The 12,864-nt window shown below is 46.2% G+C and overlaps 1 protein-coding gene across 2 annotated transcripts in view; it reads left to right on the top strand.

Annotated features, from left to right (window-relative positions):
• ZMAT4 (zinc finger matrin-type 4) overlaps window positions 1–12,864 on the top strand; it is a 300,023-nt gene that overhangs the window by 272,011 nt on the left and 15,148 nt on the right. For both annotated transcript variants that reach the window (XM_053401632.1, XM_053401633.1), the window contains exon 6: window positions 3,294–3,390. In XM_053401632.1, the coding sequence (XP_053257607.1) occupies window positions 3,294–3,390 (97 nt within the window). The remainder of the gene's footprint in view (window positions 1–3,293; window positions 3,391–12,864) is intronic.

Raw genomic sequence — 12,864 nt, 5'->3', positions numbered from 1 at the left:
TTGGATTGCTATTAATGAAAAATTAATAAAAAAATATTTAACAAATAAAACTGTCTCCATGTGGGGTGCAACTGAACTGTTGGGAAAAGCCACTTCCGACATAAGGAGGAGGTGGTGTTGCGGGCTCACGCCCCCAACACACGCGCGGAGGCTGGCTTCAGCCCCTGCGCGAACAGGGGAATCTTCGGGGCCGCGTCATCCCCTGAGCCAGCCAATCAGCTGGCTCTGGGGGCATGGCTTGCCTCATTTAAGGCAAGTACGGCCCCGGGATCTCCCTCTTTGGGTCTGCTCAGCTGGTAAGGTTTTCCCACCTGCCCACCCTCTAAGGTTCCCCTTTCAACCTTGCTATGGACCTTGGATGGTCGCCATTAAGGGGCCTGGTAGGAAATTTTTCCACTTGGCAAATTAGCACAGGCCATTTGGTTTTTCACCTACCTCGTAGCAAATCGTCACAACTCACTTGGTCTTGGCGATTAGGCATTGGTAGGGGTATTGTTATGCAGATCTGTTGGGGGGGAGGAGTGCTATCACCTCCCCCAAATATTGAAGAGTAGTCCGGTAAAGGATTCCGGGGGGCGTGGCCTCGTCCGAAGCCTATGGAGGCCAGGGTCTAAAGTGCGCCCCCGAGCGGTGACCCCGGGGGAGTCCCTAGTTGATGTGCATCAGCAGGGCTCCCCCTGCTGGTGTTAACCCTTCCCGGTCTTCAAGCAAGCAGGCTGAAGCCGGGTAGTTTGATAGGACCAATGCCTAAGCCAATACCACTCTTTACCTGTAACCAATAAAGTTGTGGCCTAATTTCTCCCATTAACCTTAAATATCTGTGTCACGTGTCTTTATTTCTACTGGTGGGAGGTGAGAACTCGCCATGCAACTGAGGAAGCTGCATCCACTTGGGTACCAGTCCATTAAAAACAAACCTATGTAGGTGATGTCAGCAGGTTTCAGGAACTTCCTTCATTGTGAGATTTGGGGGGTGATTTGTGAGTTTGTTTGGGCCCTCAGTGAGAGCCAGCATGGAGGCATGGAGTCCTGAAAGCCAGGATGCTGAGGGGTGCTGAGTGGAGAGACACTTAAGCAGTAGAAGGAAATGTTGTATACAGATTGATTTATTAGTAATTTGTGTTAAATGTTTTATTTTTTTTGTAACATTCATTATTTTGGTTGTCTATTGTTGATTTAGTTTTCTGTACTCCACTTAGAGATGTAGAAATTATCTTAATAAATAAAATAAAAAGTAAGGTTTTTCCAGTCCATTTGGAAATGTTGGGTTTTTTTGGGACTCCAGTTTTGTCTCTGCCCACCAGAACCATGTGGCCCCTGGAAGGCTGCTCAGAAAGGAATATGGTCCTTCAGGTGAAAAAGGTTCCCCATCCCTAACACAATTCATTATTTAAACCATTAGTTGTGATAATACTGTTACATGCTACCCACCCCCTGAGCAGTGAGGCTGTTGCTTGCTGCTGAGTTTTGATTTCATGGAGTGAGAAAACAGTGGAGACTTGTGGTGCTTTATAATATCTGGTTTATGTACAATCAGAGGTGCAGAGCACTGTGGAAGCAAGTAGACATCTATGGCAGGTAGCAAAATAACTGTTTCGGCAAGCAAGCAGCACTGGGCTTTATATTGTCAAAACCAACTCCAGCAGAAAATTCTGCCTCTGTCTGCATCTCTCTGTCTCTGTCCAAATTCATAGTTGTCACTTTCCCTCTGGGTTGGACCAATCGCCCCCTCCCTCCAGTTTTGTGAAAATAGTCTCCCTGTGGAAATGTGTGTGTTATCTTGCTATTTGCTACTGCTTTTTGGAGGTGAGAGAAATTTTCCCAAAGATTTTGGGAGGCAGTTATTGCTGATCTTACAGGTCTCCCCAGAAGGTGTGACCAAAGAGATGCTGCAGAGAGAGCCTCACACTACTAACTGCATTTATTGGGATACCTTGGGAGCAACATAATGTGGCATCACTCAAGGGATGCAAGAAGGTGTCATTTTCCATCCCCCTTGTGTCACATGAAGCACTGTTTCCATTCCACTGTCCTTTGTTTTCTGCCAAAAACAACATTATTTGTCTCACTGTCTGCTGTGACAAAATTGCACAAATTATATTGGCATTCCACCCCATTAATTTCAATGCAAATGATGCAATCCAGTGGGGGGGGAATCAATTACATATCATTTGTGGAATGAAAACAGCAGCTGGATTGATTCCCATTCTGGACATGGGATGAAGAAACAATTTCTACTCCCTTTTCCATTTTTGGTAATGTTCTCCCACATCCCTACATCAGTCCCCAAGGTGTTCCATGAAGTGTGACCTATGGGAAGCTGCAGAGAGAACATTCATTATCCCGTGAGAAGCTTTTTCAAAAGTTGAAATAGCAAGGGAGGAAAACAGAAGCCTTAGCCACCTCCTACAGTTAAGTCAGGATAACAGCTTTCTCCCCCCTCCTCAAAAAATAAATAAATCTGGAGGGTTTCATTGCATTCTTGTTCATTTCACAAACGGTCAAAAAAGAAATTTCAAAATGTTCGCACAGCTCTGTTTTTACAGACTGGACAGAGATGTCAGACCATTAAGGAATATTAACATTCCTTTGTTAAGTAGCTGACCAGACAAGAGTTTGTCAGGTGATATCATTCCAGTATGTGAATTCATGCTAATAAACGCAGCCAAATTTCTAATAATAACATGTATTATAATGCAGTGTCCAAAATGAATATTCTGAGCATGTGGAAATGGACACTATTCCCTGCTTTTCAGACCTATATGCAAGTGAATGGTGACAATCACATTTTAGGTGACTGTCAACATTTACTTCTGAATCCTGTCAGTTTTGAGACATTTACAAAATTTGTCTGGGATTGTCACCAAATTTCAGGCATTCACTGTAACATATGTTAAGCTGATAATGGCTGCAGAACCATCTGTTGCAGCAATGGGGAGACATAATGTAAGATTATACATTTTGGGAATCCAGTCACAACTGAGCACCATTAAGCTTCAATGGAAGGATTTAAGTATGAGAACAGTGGGATATAAAACTCGGGATGTGCGCTGTGTTTGGTCAAATCATGAACCAAATCAGGTCAATTTGTGTCATATACAGATCAATCTGAAGATCCTAAAAATTAGCAAAGGGCAGATTGGCTTGTTCTGAATGTATTTGCAGAGGTTTGTGCAGATCTGTAGCTCAAAATAGCCGCTCAGAAAGCCAGACAAAGAGTGTGTGCAAAATGTTGCCATAATTCACTGTGAGTATAACACAGTGCAACTAATTCTGATGCATTCTGTCCACAGGTCTTAAGCGGAGCTATACCTGTAACATCTGCAATGTCACTCTAAACTCCATAGAACAGTATCACGCACACCTGAAGGGGTCCAAACATCAGACCAAGTGAGTAACCCTTTGTTGGCTGGCTGGCTGGCTGGGTGTGACATTTTGGTGAGTAAGTCTGAAAGAGGGGGCTTAAGGTCACTGCCCCCCCATCTTCAATCAGATCTATTTTGGAAATTAGGGTTGTGCCCTTGACTTTTGAGTATGATCATAATGGAGAGACAGGCATGGAGGAACGTTTTTGGATTGCATTCTCAAATACAGGAAACCTAAGATGGGTTTTCCTAGCAAGAGAGAGATTTAGACATTTAAAAACAGGAAAGTAGACAGCTGCGCAAGTTGGCTTCCACTGCATTTAGAGATTTGAACCCAAGGGAAATCTGGGTGGGAACAAAACAAAAGCATGCATTTTTTGAGAGTATCTCAAAACATGTTGGGAACCAATTTCCTTGTTTACCTGTCATTCCACTTTTCACTTTTCCTGTAGTTCTATTTTGATCCTCTCTCTTGCGTGAGTGAGAGAGGTTTCGAACTGCTACATGGTGTAGCTCTCCTGGAATCACTTCAGAATGTAGCAGAAGGAGCCATGTACTTGGAAGCTTTCTTCCTTCATAATGCCAGGCACATGGGAGAGAAGGTTAAGGCTGAGTCTTTCTTCTTGACATGCTAACTTGTCACAGACAGAAAGGCTGTGGGAAGGGTTGTTGCCAAAACATTAGAGCTATGTGTAAGCAGCATCTCAAAAGTTATCCACCCTGTTGGTGTCAGAGAAATCAGGAGGATCATTTCACTAAATTTCTCCAGGGGGAAAAGAGAAATACTCTAGCAGTTGCTCAGGGGTGGAGTTCACCATTAGAAAATGCCATAGCACAGCTTCTTTTTAATATAAGGTTTTCTTTTTAAGAGCACAAGCTTCATTTGTCCAGTAAGTTTCTGGGCCCAATTCAAGTCATTAGTAAAGGTAAAGGTAAAGGTAAAGGGACCCCTGACCATTAGATCCAGTCGTGACTGACTCTGGGGTTGCGGCACTCATCTCGCTTTATTGGCCAAGGGAGCCAGCATACAGCTTCCGGCTCATGTGGCCAGCATGACTAAGCCGCTTCTGACGAACCAGAGCAGCGCACGGAAATGCCATTTACCTTCCCGCCGGAGCGCTACCTATTTATCTACTTGCACTTTGACGTGCTTTTGAACTGCTAGGTTCACCCTGTTGCGGGGATTCGAACCACCGACCTTCTGATCGGCAAGTCCTAGGCTCTGTGGTTTAACCCACAGCGCCACCCGCGTCCCAAGTCATTAGTACTTGCATGCAAACTCCAAAATAGCTTGGAATCCAGGTACCTAAAAGATTGCCTCCCCCAGTATCAACCATCTTGGACCGGCGTATGGCTGGCAGATGAGCCCCTGTTGGCAGTCGTGTCACTTGGGACTCAGCTATACAGCTGCAAATAAAACGTTTTAAGTGTGTTTTAAGTGCAATATATATTGTGACACTAGATGGCCTTATGGAAAATTCAATGTATTTTTAAAAAACGCTTTTTAAAAAGCATTTTCAGAATAGTTTTTATATGTGTGTAGATTCCACCTTAGTGTTGTCCGGTTGGTGCTGACCCATGAATGGGCCTTAGGGTTCTTAGTGGTCCACTGATTATGGAACGCCCCTCATGGTGAGGTACATCTGTCCCTTCATTATTAGCATTCAGGGGCATTTATAAATGTCCTTGATGGTTGTTCATTTGATGGCTAAAATATGCAATTTCTGGCAACCTGTTTCCAAAGATTAGGCCATTCTTTAATTCTTTTTAAATGTTTTGATTTAGTTTATTTTTACTGAAATGATGATGATCCAGTGCTAAAGATTGAGTTTCCCTGAGGGAAAGAGGCAGGTCAAATGGAGGTGTGTATAAGCCCTCAGTGCTACTCTGGTTTTAATTTCAGTTGGAAATTTGGATTACCAAATACCTGGTGGAAAGCCATACATATGCTATATACTTTTATTGTTCATTTATTTATTTTTCTCTGTTGTTAAAGCCCTGCAATTGTGCAATGATGAAATTTGGGCTCGTCCCCTAAGCTTGTTTGTGTGTACAGGTATCAGGAGATGGAAATTTCTATGGTCTGTTTGGCTCTTCATGAAAACTTAAAGAGAACTTTGAAATAACAGTTTTATGTTCTCCCCACCCCCCACCCCATAATTTGTAAAATCCCACTATTTCACTGTTTCATCAGCTGACCATTTTAAGTCAGCCCCCATGGGTTTTTTAGGGAGCATGAAGCAGGTGCTCCCAGCATGGCCTGGACTGCCATGGCAGGATCCTTCACACCCCACACCCCGGCACATGCACACACCCCACACGCATGTTCCTACTCCGAGTGCCGTGAGTTGACGCAACACCACTGAGCTCCACTTCTGCTTAAGGTTTCTCACTTTGCCTTTGGCAAAGGAAAACATCACATGCACCAATAATCTTCCCTTTCTGCTCTCTTGCAAAGAAAGAACCTTTCTTTTCTTAGCGTGTTCTATATTTTTTCACTTGCAATTTCCTCTGCACACCTCACCTTTCCTCAGCATCTATGAATATGAAAGGCCTTGACTAGATCCCCCTCACTGCATTTTTATTCCTTCCATTCTTCAGACAATGCAAACGATTTCTCTCTCAGCTTTTTGCCTCTGAGCCAAAGCAGCAGTGACTGTTCTGTTAAGAGGAAGTTGACCTTCACTTCAAAGAGATTTATAAAAAGTTAGCCTGCCTTAAATTGGATTTCTGGACATGAATGTGGACAGGGTTTAAAAAATGAAGAAATCTGAGCTAATATGACCCCCTTCCCTAGCCACTACACTGGTTACATTATTTGTTCCGGAGGTCCGTTCTTAACCTGAAACTGTTCTTAACCTGAAGCACCACTTTAGCTAATGGGGCCTCCCGCTGCTGCCGCGCCACCACCGCACGATTTCTGTTCTCATCCTGAAGCAAAGTTCTTAACCCGATGTACTATTTCTGGGTTAGCGGAGTCTGTAACCTGAAGCGTATGTAACCCGAGGTACCACTGTATCTGCTTGCTGGTTGTGGAGAAGGGGCAATATGAAGAAAGCCCCTGATGATTCTACCATGTTGTAGAAGGTGGTCCTTCCAGTGTCTGGGCCCCAAGCTGTTGGGGGCTTAATTGACGTAACCACCAGCACTTTGATTTGTGCCTGGAAACAGACCTCAACCATTATTATTTTGTTGTTGTTGTTTAGTCGTGTCCGACTCTTCGTGACCCCATGGACCAGAGCACGCCAGGCACTCCTGTCATACACTGCCTCCCACAGTTTGGTCAGACTCATGTTCGTAGCTTCGAGAACACTGTCCAACCATCTCGTTCTCTGTCATCCCCTTCTCCTTGTGCCCTCAGTCTTTCCCAACATCAGGGTCTTTTCAAGGGAGTCTTCTCTTCTTATGTGGTGGCCAAAGTATTGGAGCCTCAGTGTAAGGAGTGTGTACAGGCGCCAGCCCTGTGACTGGTAGGGCCTTGCAGGTCTGGGGCCTTCCTGAGTTTGGCCTGGAAGGGCAAGGTGCGGCTGCACAAGGTGAGGCTTGACAGAAGACTCGTAGTACCTGGTGGCAAGGGCCTGGAGGGGTATATAAGACCAGCATTTTCCTCTGGCTCTTTACCACAGCAACACACTACCCACCTAGCTGTGCTTCGGCTTCCTGACTCTTGGACCCTTGGCTTCCTGACTCTTGGCTTCCTGACCCCTGGACTGCTGATTCCTGCTTCCTGAACTCTACCCTGATCCCGAAGCCAGGGTTCCGACTGCCTGTAATCCAGACCATGACTGTTTGCTGTGGCCAACCTACGTCCCGGCCCCGGTGCAAGGTAGACGGAGCCCAGTCTACAGATCTCACCACGGTGCTGCAGAACCTTCACACGCAGGTAGCTATGCTCCAGGTGGAGGTTCGAGCAGCCCCAGCTGCAGCCCCAGCCTGATGTGACCCCATTCAGGGGGGAGCATGGGGCCCTTTGGGGTTTTGTGAGCCAGTGCTGGCCACCTGCGCAGCAGTCTGCACAGCAGACTTTCCCACTCCACGGAGTCAGGTGTGCTTCATGGTTAGCCTGCTCTCAGGTCTGGCACTTTCCTGGGTCACTCCGTATCTTGAGGCCAATGACCCCATGTTCAGGGAGCCCAGACCACTAAGATGACCCTGTAGAACCTCCAGCAGGGCACTCGCCCGGTTACTGAGTACGCCACAGAGTTTTGTCAGTAGGCTGCGGAAACCCTGTGGAACGAAGCTGCCTGTTGGTTCCACTTCTGCCAGGGACTTCATCCACGCCTCAAGGACGGGTTGGCGCAGGTGACCCCCCCCCCAGCAGCCTTGACAGACTTTTTCACGCCTGTCCGAGAGGGATTCCGAGCGCCGCTTGAGGGGGCCCCAGGAGCCCAGTGCTGCGATGGGGCTTGAGGAGGAGCCTATGCAAGTAGGTACCGCCCGCCGCTCTCTCCAGCCAGGATAAGGGTCGGAGGCGGGCCTTATGCTTGTACTGCGGAGAGGGAGGCCATTTCACGGCAGGATGCCCGGCGAAGAGGTTCGCGTCAGGAAACAACAAGCCCCAGCTGTGCTAGGAGGGGCTCAGCCAGGGCCGAGTCACTGTTCACCCCATTTCCTGCTCCCTAGCCGCATTCTCCTTCCCCAGGGGGGCATGCTGGTCCTGGAGGCAGTGATTGACTCCAGAGCCTCTGGAGTCTTCATGGACATCAGTTTCGCCAAGAAGTACCAGGTGGTAAAAGCATCACCTGTTCCACTGGTGGGCCTGGACGGGACCCCCCTCACATCGGGACTCATTAACCATGAAACCTGTCTGCTGGCCATGTTGGTGGCACCCTGGCACCAGGAACTGTTAACATTTGAGCTGGTCCAGACCCCACATTTTCCGGTGGTCCTCGGGAGCCTCTGGTTGGTCCGGCATGACCCCGCCATTTCCTGGGCACAGCGAACGCTGTGTTTCTCATCATCTTCCTGCCACAACGTCTGTGCCCAGCCCCCCCATGTTGCCTCCATCACAGCCAGAACCCGCGCAGTCCCCACTGACCAGCCCCCAGTTCTTCCACTTTGCATGGGACTGCCCCAGACGGGGCAGGGCCACTGGATGCCAGCCTAATCCTGGAGCACTACCAGGATTTGGCGGATGTATTTGAGAAGAAAGGGGCTGAGGTGTTGCCACCCCATCGGACTTACGATTGCCCTATTGACTTGCAGCCAGGAGCAGATATTCTCTTTGGCCACATTTATGCCTTGTCGGCTCCTAAGCTAGGGGCCCTTTGAGAGGAGCTAGATGACAACCTTGCCAGGGGGTTCACTCCACGTCCCCTGCTGGGGCCCCCATCTTCTTCGTTAAAAAGAAGGGCAGTGGGCTACGTCCATGTATCTACTACTGAAAGCTGAACCAGGTTACCATCAAGAATTGCTACTCCTTGCCATTAATTCCTGAATTGTTCGTGAGGCTGAATTGTTCGAAAGGCTGGGATGAATGGAAAACAGTGTTCTGAACCCAGTATGGTCATTTTGAGTACCGAGTCATGCCCTTTGGACTGTGCAATGCACCGGCTACGTTCCAGCACTTTGTAAACAACGTTTTTTGTGACTTACTGGACCAGTTTGTGGTCACGTACTTGGATGACATATTGATATTTTCAACGTCCCCAGAGGAGCATCGCCAGCATGTCCGTCTGGTCCTGCAGCACCTTAGGTAGCACCGGCTGTATGCCAAGCTGGAAAAGTGTGTGTTCCACCAGGAGCACATGGAGTTCCTGAGTTATATCATTTCCCCTGCTGGCCTCCAGAGGGACCCCCAAAAGGTGCAGATGGTGCTGGACTGCAGCCCCCCCCTGGAATGTAAAGGGGGTGCAACGGTTCATCGGGTTTGCCAACTTCCACCGCCACAGGGGTTTTTGCATGTGGTTGCCCCCATCTGCACCCTGGTCCGGAAGGACGCCATGTTCCAGTGGGCGCCAGCAGCGCAAGAGGCCTTCGAGCTCCTGAAGGAGGCTTATACCTCTGCCCCCATCCTGGCCCATCCTGGTTAGGGTAGGGTTAGGGTTAGGTTTTCACCAGGGCAAAGCTGATCCATGTGTGTTTGTCAAAGAGGAGGGGCAAAACAAACTGTATTGTTTATGTTTTGTTGATGATCTTCTGATGTTTTGGAAGAATCAGGCTTTGTACCAAAGCACCCTAGCTCAGCTGAAGGAACACTTTGACATGAAGGATCTTGGTGAGGTATCCAACTATCTTTCTCTGCAGGTGGAGAGGGACCAAGCAGGTAATTTTCTGGTACACCAAACACAGAAAATTGCTGATGTATTAACCAGGTTGAATTGGGTTGATGCAAACCCAGCAGACACACCGATGGTGACAGGTTACCAGGTAGATAGTACTGCTGAAGCATTTTCTGACACTACGCTGTACAGATGCATTCTAGGCAAGATGAATTTCATTGCTAGATGCTCAAGACCTGACATAGCTGTAAGCACTAACCTGCTTAGCAGACATGCCAACAATCCTACTGTTCAGGATTGGAAAGCTCTGAAGCGCATAGCCCGCTATTTGAAAGGGACTTTGCACTACAGGCTGAGGTTCACCAGTCAGAAGACTGGAGGTCTTGAAATCTTTGCAGATGCTAGTTTTGGAAGTGACACCACGGATGGTTACAAGCACTTCTGGAGTATGCTACATGTACAACCACTGTCTGTTTGACTGGCTGTGCAAAAAGCAGATGACAGTAAGCCTAAGTTTCTGTGAAGCAGAACTCAATGCTCTGTCATTTTCACTCATGGATTGTGAATGGTTGATGCAACTGTTTAAGGACATCAGAGTTTCTGTGAAATGTCCTATACAAGTGTATCAAGACAATAGATCCTGTTTGGCTTTGCTGAACTCAGAGAGTTGCAAGCAAAGAACCAAGTACTTGCAGATTAAGCTACATCGTGCAAGAGTGTGTATTCAGAAAGGACTCATTCAGGTGTCCTACATGGCAGGAAATGAAATTCCCGCTGATCTGTTGTCTAAGGTTGTTAACAGAGAACAACTTAAGGTTTATGTACAGAGGTTGCAATTGGGTTGAACCACAGGTACTACAGGTTACACGGGAAGGGGGAGGATGTTAGGATATTTCCGTTCCACCTTAAAAAGGGAGCAGGTTGTTGTGTCACAGCCTGCGTATTTCCTGTTCACAGGAAGTTTATGTTTTGTCTATTGCTTTCGTTTCTCTCTCTGTGCCTGAGACATCGAAGCAGGCAGTCATGTTTTTTCTTTGTTCTGATCAACGCTGAATAAAGTCGTAAATAATACTCTCCTGAGTGCATCTTTCACTGTGTGAACTCTGCTGATAGAGCGTGCACGAGCCCTGGAATGTGGCAAGCTATTTCTTGAGGCTCGTGTCGCTAATTGACTGATACTGCGTTTCTACGAGAGATCGATGGATCGTCCGGCATCGACGTGGGGGCATGATGGCCTTTGTCCCCCTGGCAGTATCCCAACACTTTGTTTTTTTGATGTTGAGCTTCAGACCATAATTTGTGCTCTCCTCTTTCACCCTCATTAAAAGGTTCTTTAATTCCTCCTCACTTTCTGCCATCAAGGTTTTTTTTTTTAAAAAAAGATATTTATTGAAATTTTCAAAAAAATAAAAACAAAACTTAAAAAGAAAAAAAAACAATTAAACACACATACAATTTCCATTTCTTACTGTCAATGACCAATTTCCTTGACTTCCCCACACCTCCCCTTCTTGTATTCCAGTTCCAATTTTTAGCTCAGCAAGTTCTTGTCCCCAAACTTTACCTTATTTTCTCTAATTCATTTTAGTTAACCAATTTTAACTTGTAAACCTCAATCTTTATACATCAATACTTATTCTTCAAAATCTTTTTCTAGGTTCACCCCATCAATTTAATTAACCAATTTTAACTTATAAACCTCAATCTTTATACGTCAATACTTATTCTTAAAAGTCTTTTTCTAAGGTCGGCCCCAATTCCCTTCCCCGAAATCCCCATTTTTATGTTAGTGGCAAAACCAAATTAATTAAAACAGAATATAGTTATACACCCTTTGGATTCCCAAAGCCCCACCACCCCCTTTCCCGGTTTCGAACCCCAACAAAAAGTCCATCAGTCCATCTGCAGTCAGCCTGGCGACCTCACGTCCGAGGCTCTCAATTCTCTCTCAATTCCTCTCTGCCGGTTTTTTTGATAGTCCTTTATATTAAACTCCGAATCTCGAAGGAGCTCTGTCCCAATAAGGTCCATGTTTCTTCCAGCCAGGCCTCCGTATTTAAAAATGGAGCCAAAATCTTGTTTCCTACTTCTCTTAAGTCCAAATGTCCCAAAAGCTCCAGTTTCCACTTTAGCCAAGTTTGTATTCCATAGGTCTTCAGATCTCCACATAGGGAGATCTCTCCATTCTCCATTCTTCAATTCAAACCAAATTTTCATCATCCTGATCTTATTTTCCTTTATATCCATCTTAACCGGCCTCTGGCTCTCCTCAATCATCTGTGGCATTATAGCTCCTCCTTCTTTTTCCTTCGAATCATCATGTTCCTCTTTCATCACATTCTCAGATTTCTCAAATTTCTTTTCATATTCAGCTGCAAAAAATTTTAAGTCAACTGCAAAACTTTCCTGTTCAACTGCAAAAACTTGAGTCAAGTCCCTCCCAGGCTCAGCAACTTTATTTACTGTTCCATTCAGTATTGTCACATTTGTTGCCAAAACATCACTCTGTTCCTGCAACTTTCCCAAGAGAAAAAGGTCTTCTCCAGTTCAGCCAGTATTTTTCCACTTACAGCCATTTTTGTAATGTCCTAAACCCCCTCTAGAGGGATTCTAGTTTCTTAATATCTTCCAGTTCCAACCCAAAAGTCAAGTTAGCCTTTTCTTCTTTATTTTTAACAATTTGTTACCAAATTGTAACAAATATAACCAGCAAAGACAGCAGAAACAAAGTTCTCCTTTTTTCCCAACTTTGACAGCTAGTTTGACAGCTGTCAAAGTCTTTATGTCTCTTCTGCAAGCTCTCTCACCGATCGCTCCCGGGTCTTGGGGGAGGGGTGAATTCCGTTCTCAATGTTAGCTCTTATCCTCCAGCACAATCACTTAAATTGCCCCAACGTAGAGTTAATTGCTTTTCTCCACAAAGAAGAAAGGTATTCTCACAACCTTAGTAATAAAATCCTTGCTTTACGATGTTTACAAGGCGGGTAGGCGGACTTCCTCTTTACACCTTACCCGGTCGTGCCTAATTCCCAAAGCAAATTTCCCTTTTAAGTCCAATTTCCGTGTTACTCACGGGTTGTTGCTTTTAATCCAAATGTTCAGAGAAAGAAGTCAGCGCTCTCCGTCCATGGCATGCGACTTCACTCAGCAGGGGAAGCAGTCGACTCACAGCACCGCACCGCTCTCCGTCCCCCGTTCCAGAGCCTTTAAAAAGGCTCCTTTGCGGGTCGGGGGGGCGCAAATGGTGCCCGCCGAGTCACCAGGTCCACAGGCTTCAG

Source organism: Podarcis raffonei, chromosome 8 (assembly GCF_027172205.1).
Source record: "Podarcis raffonei isolate rPodRaf1 chromosome 8, rPodRaf1.pri, whole genome shotgun sequence".
NCBI lineage: Eukaryota > Metazoa > Chordata > Lepidosauria > Squamata > Lacertidae > Podarcis > Podarcis raffonei.
The sequence above is the reverse complement of the archived record's forward strand: the minus strand, read 5'-3'. Positions and strand labels throughout refer to the sequence as shown.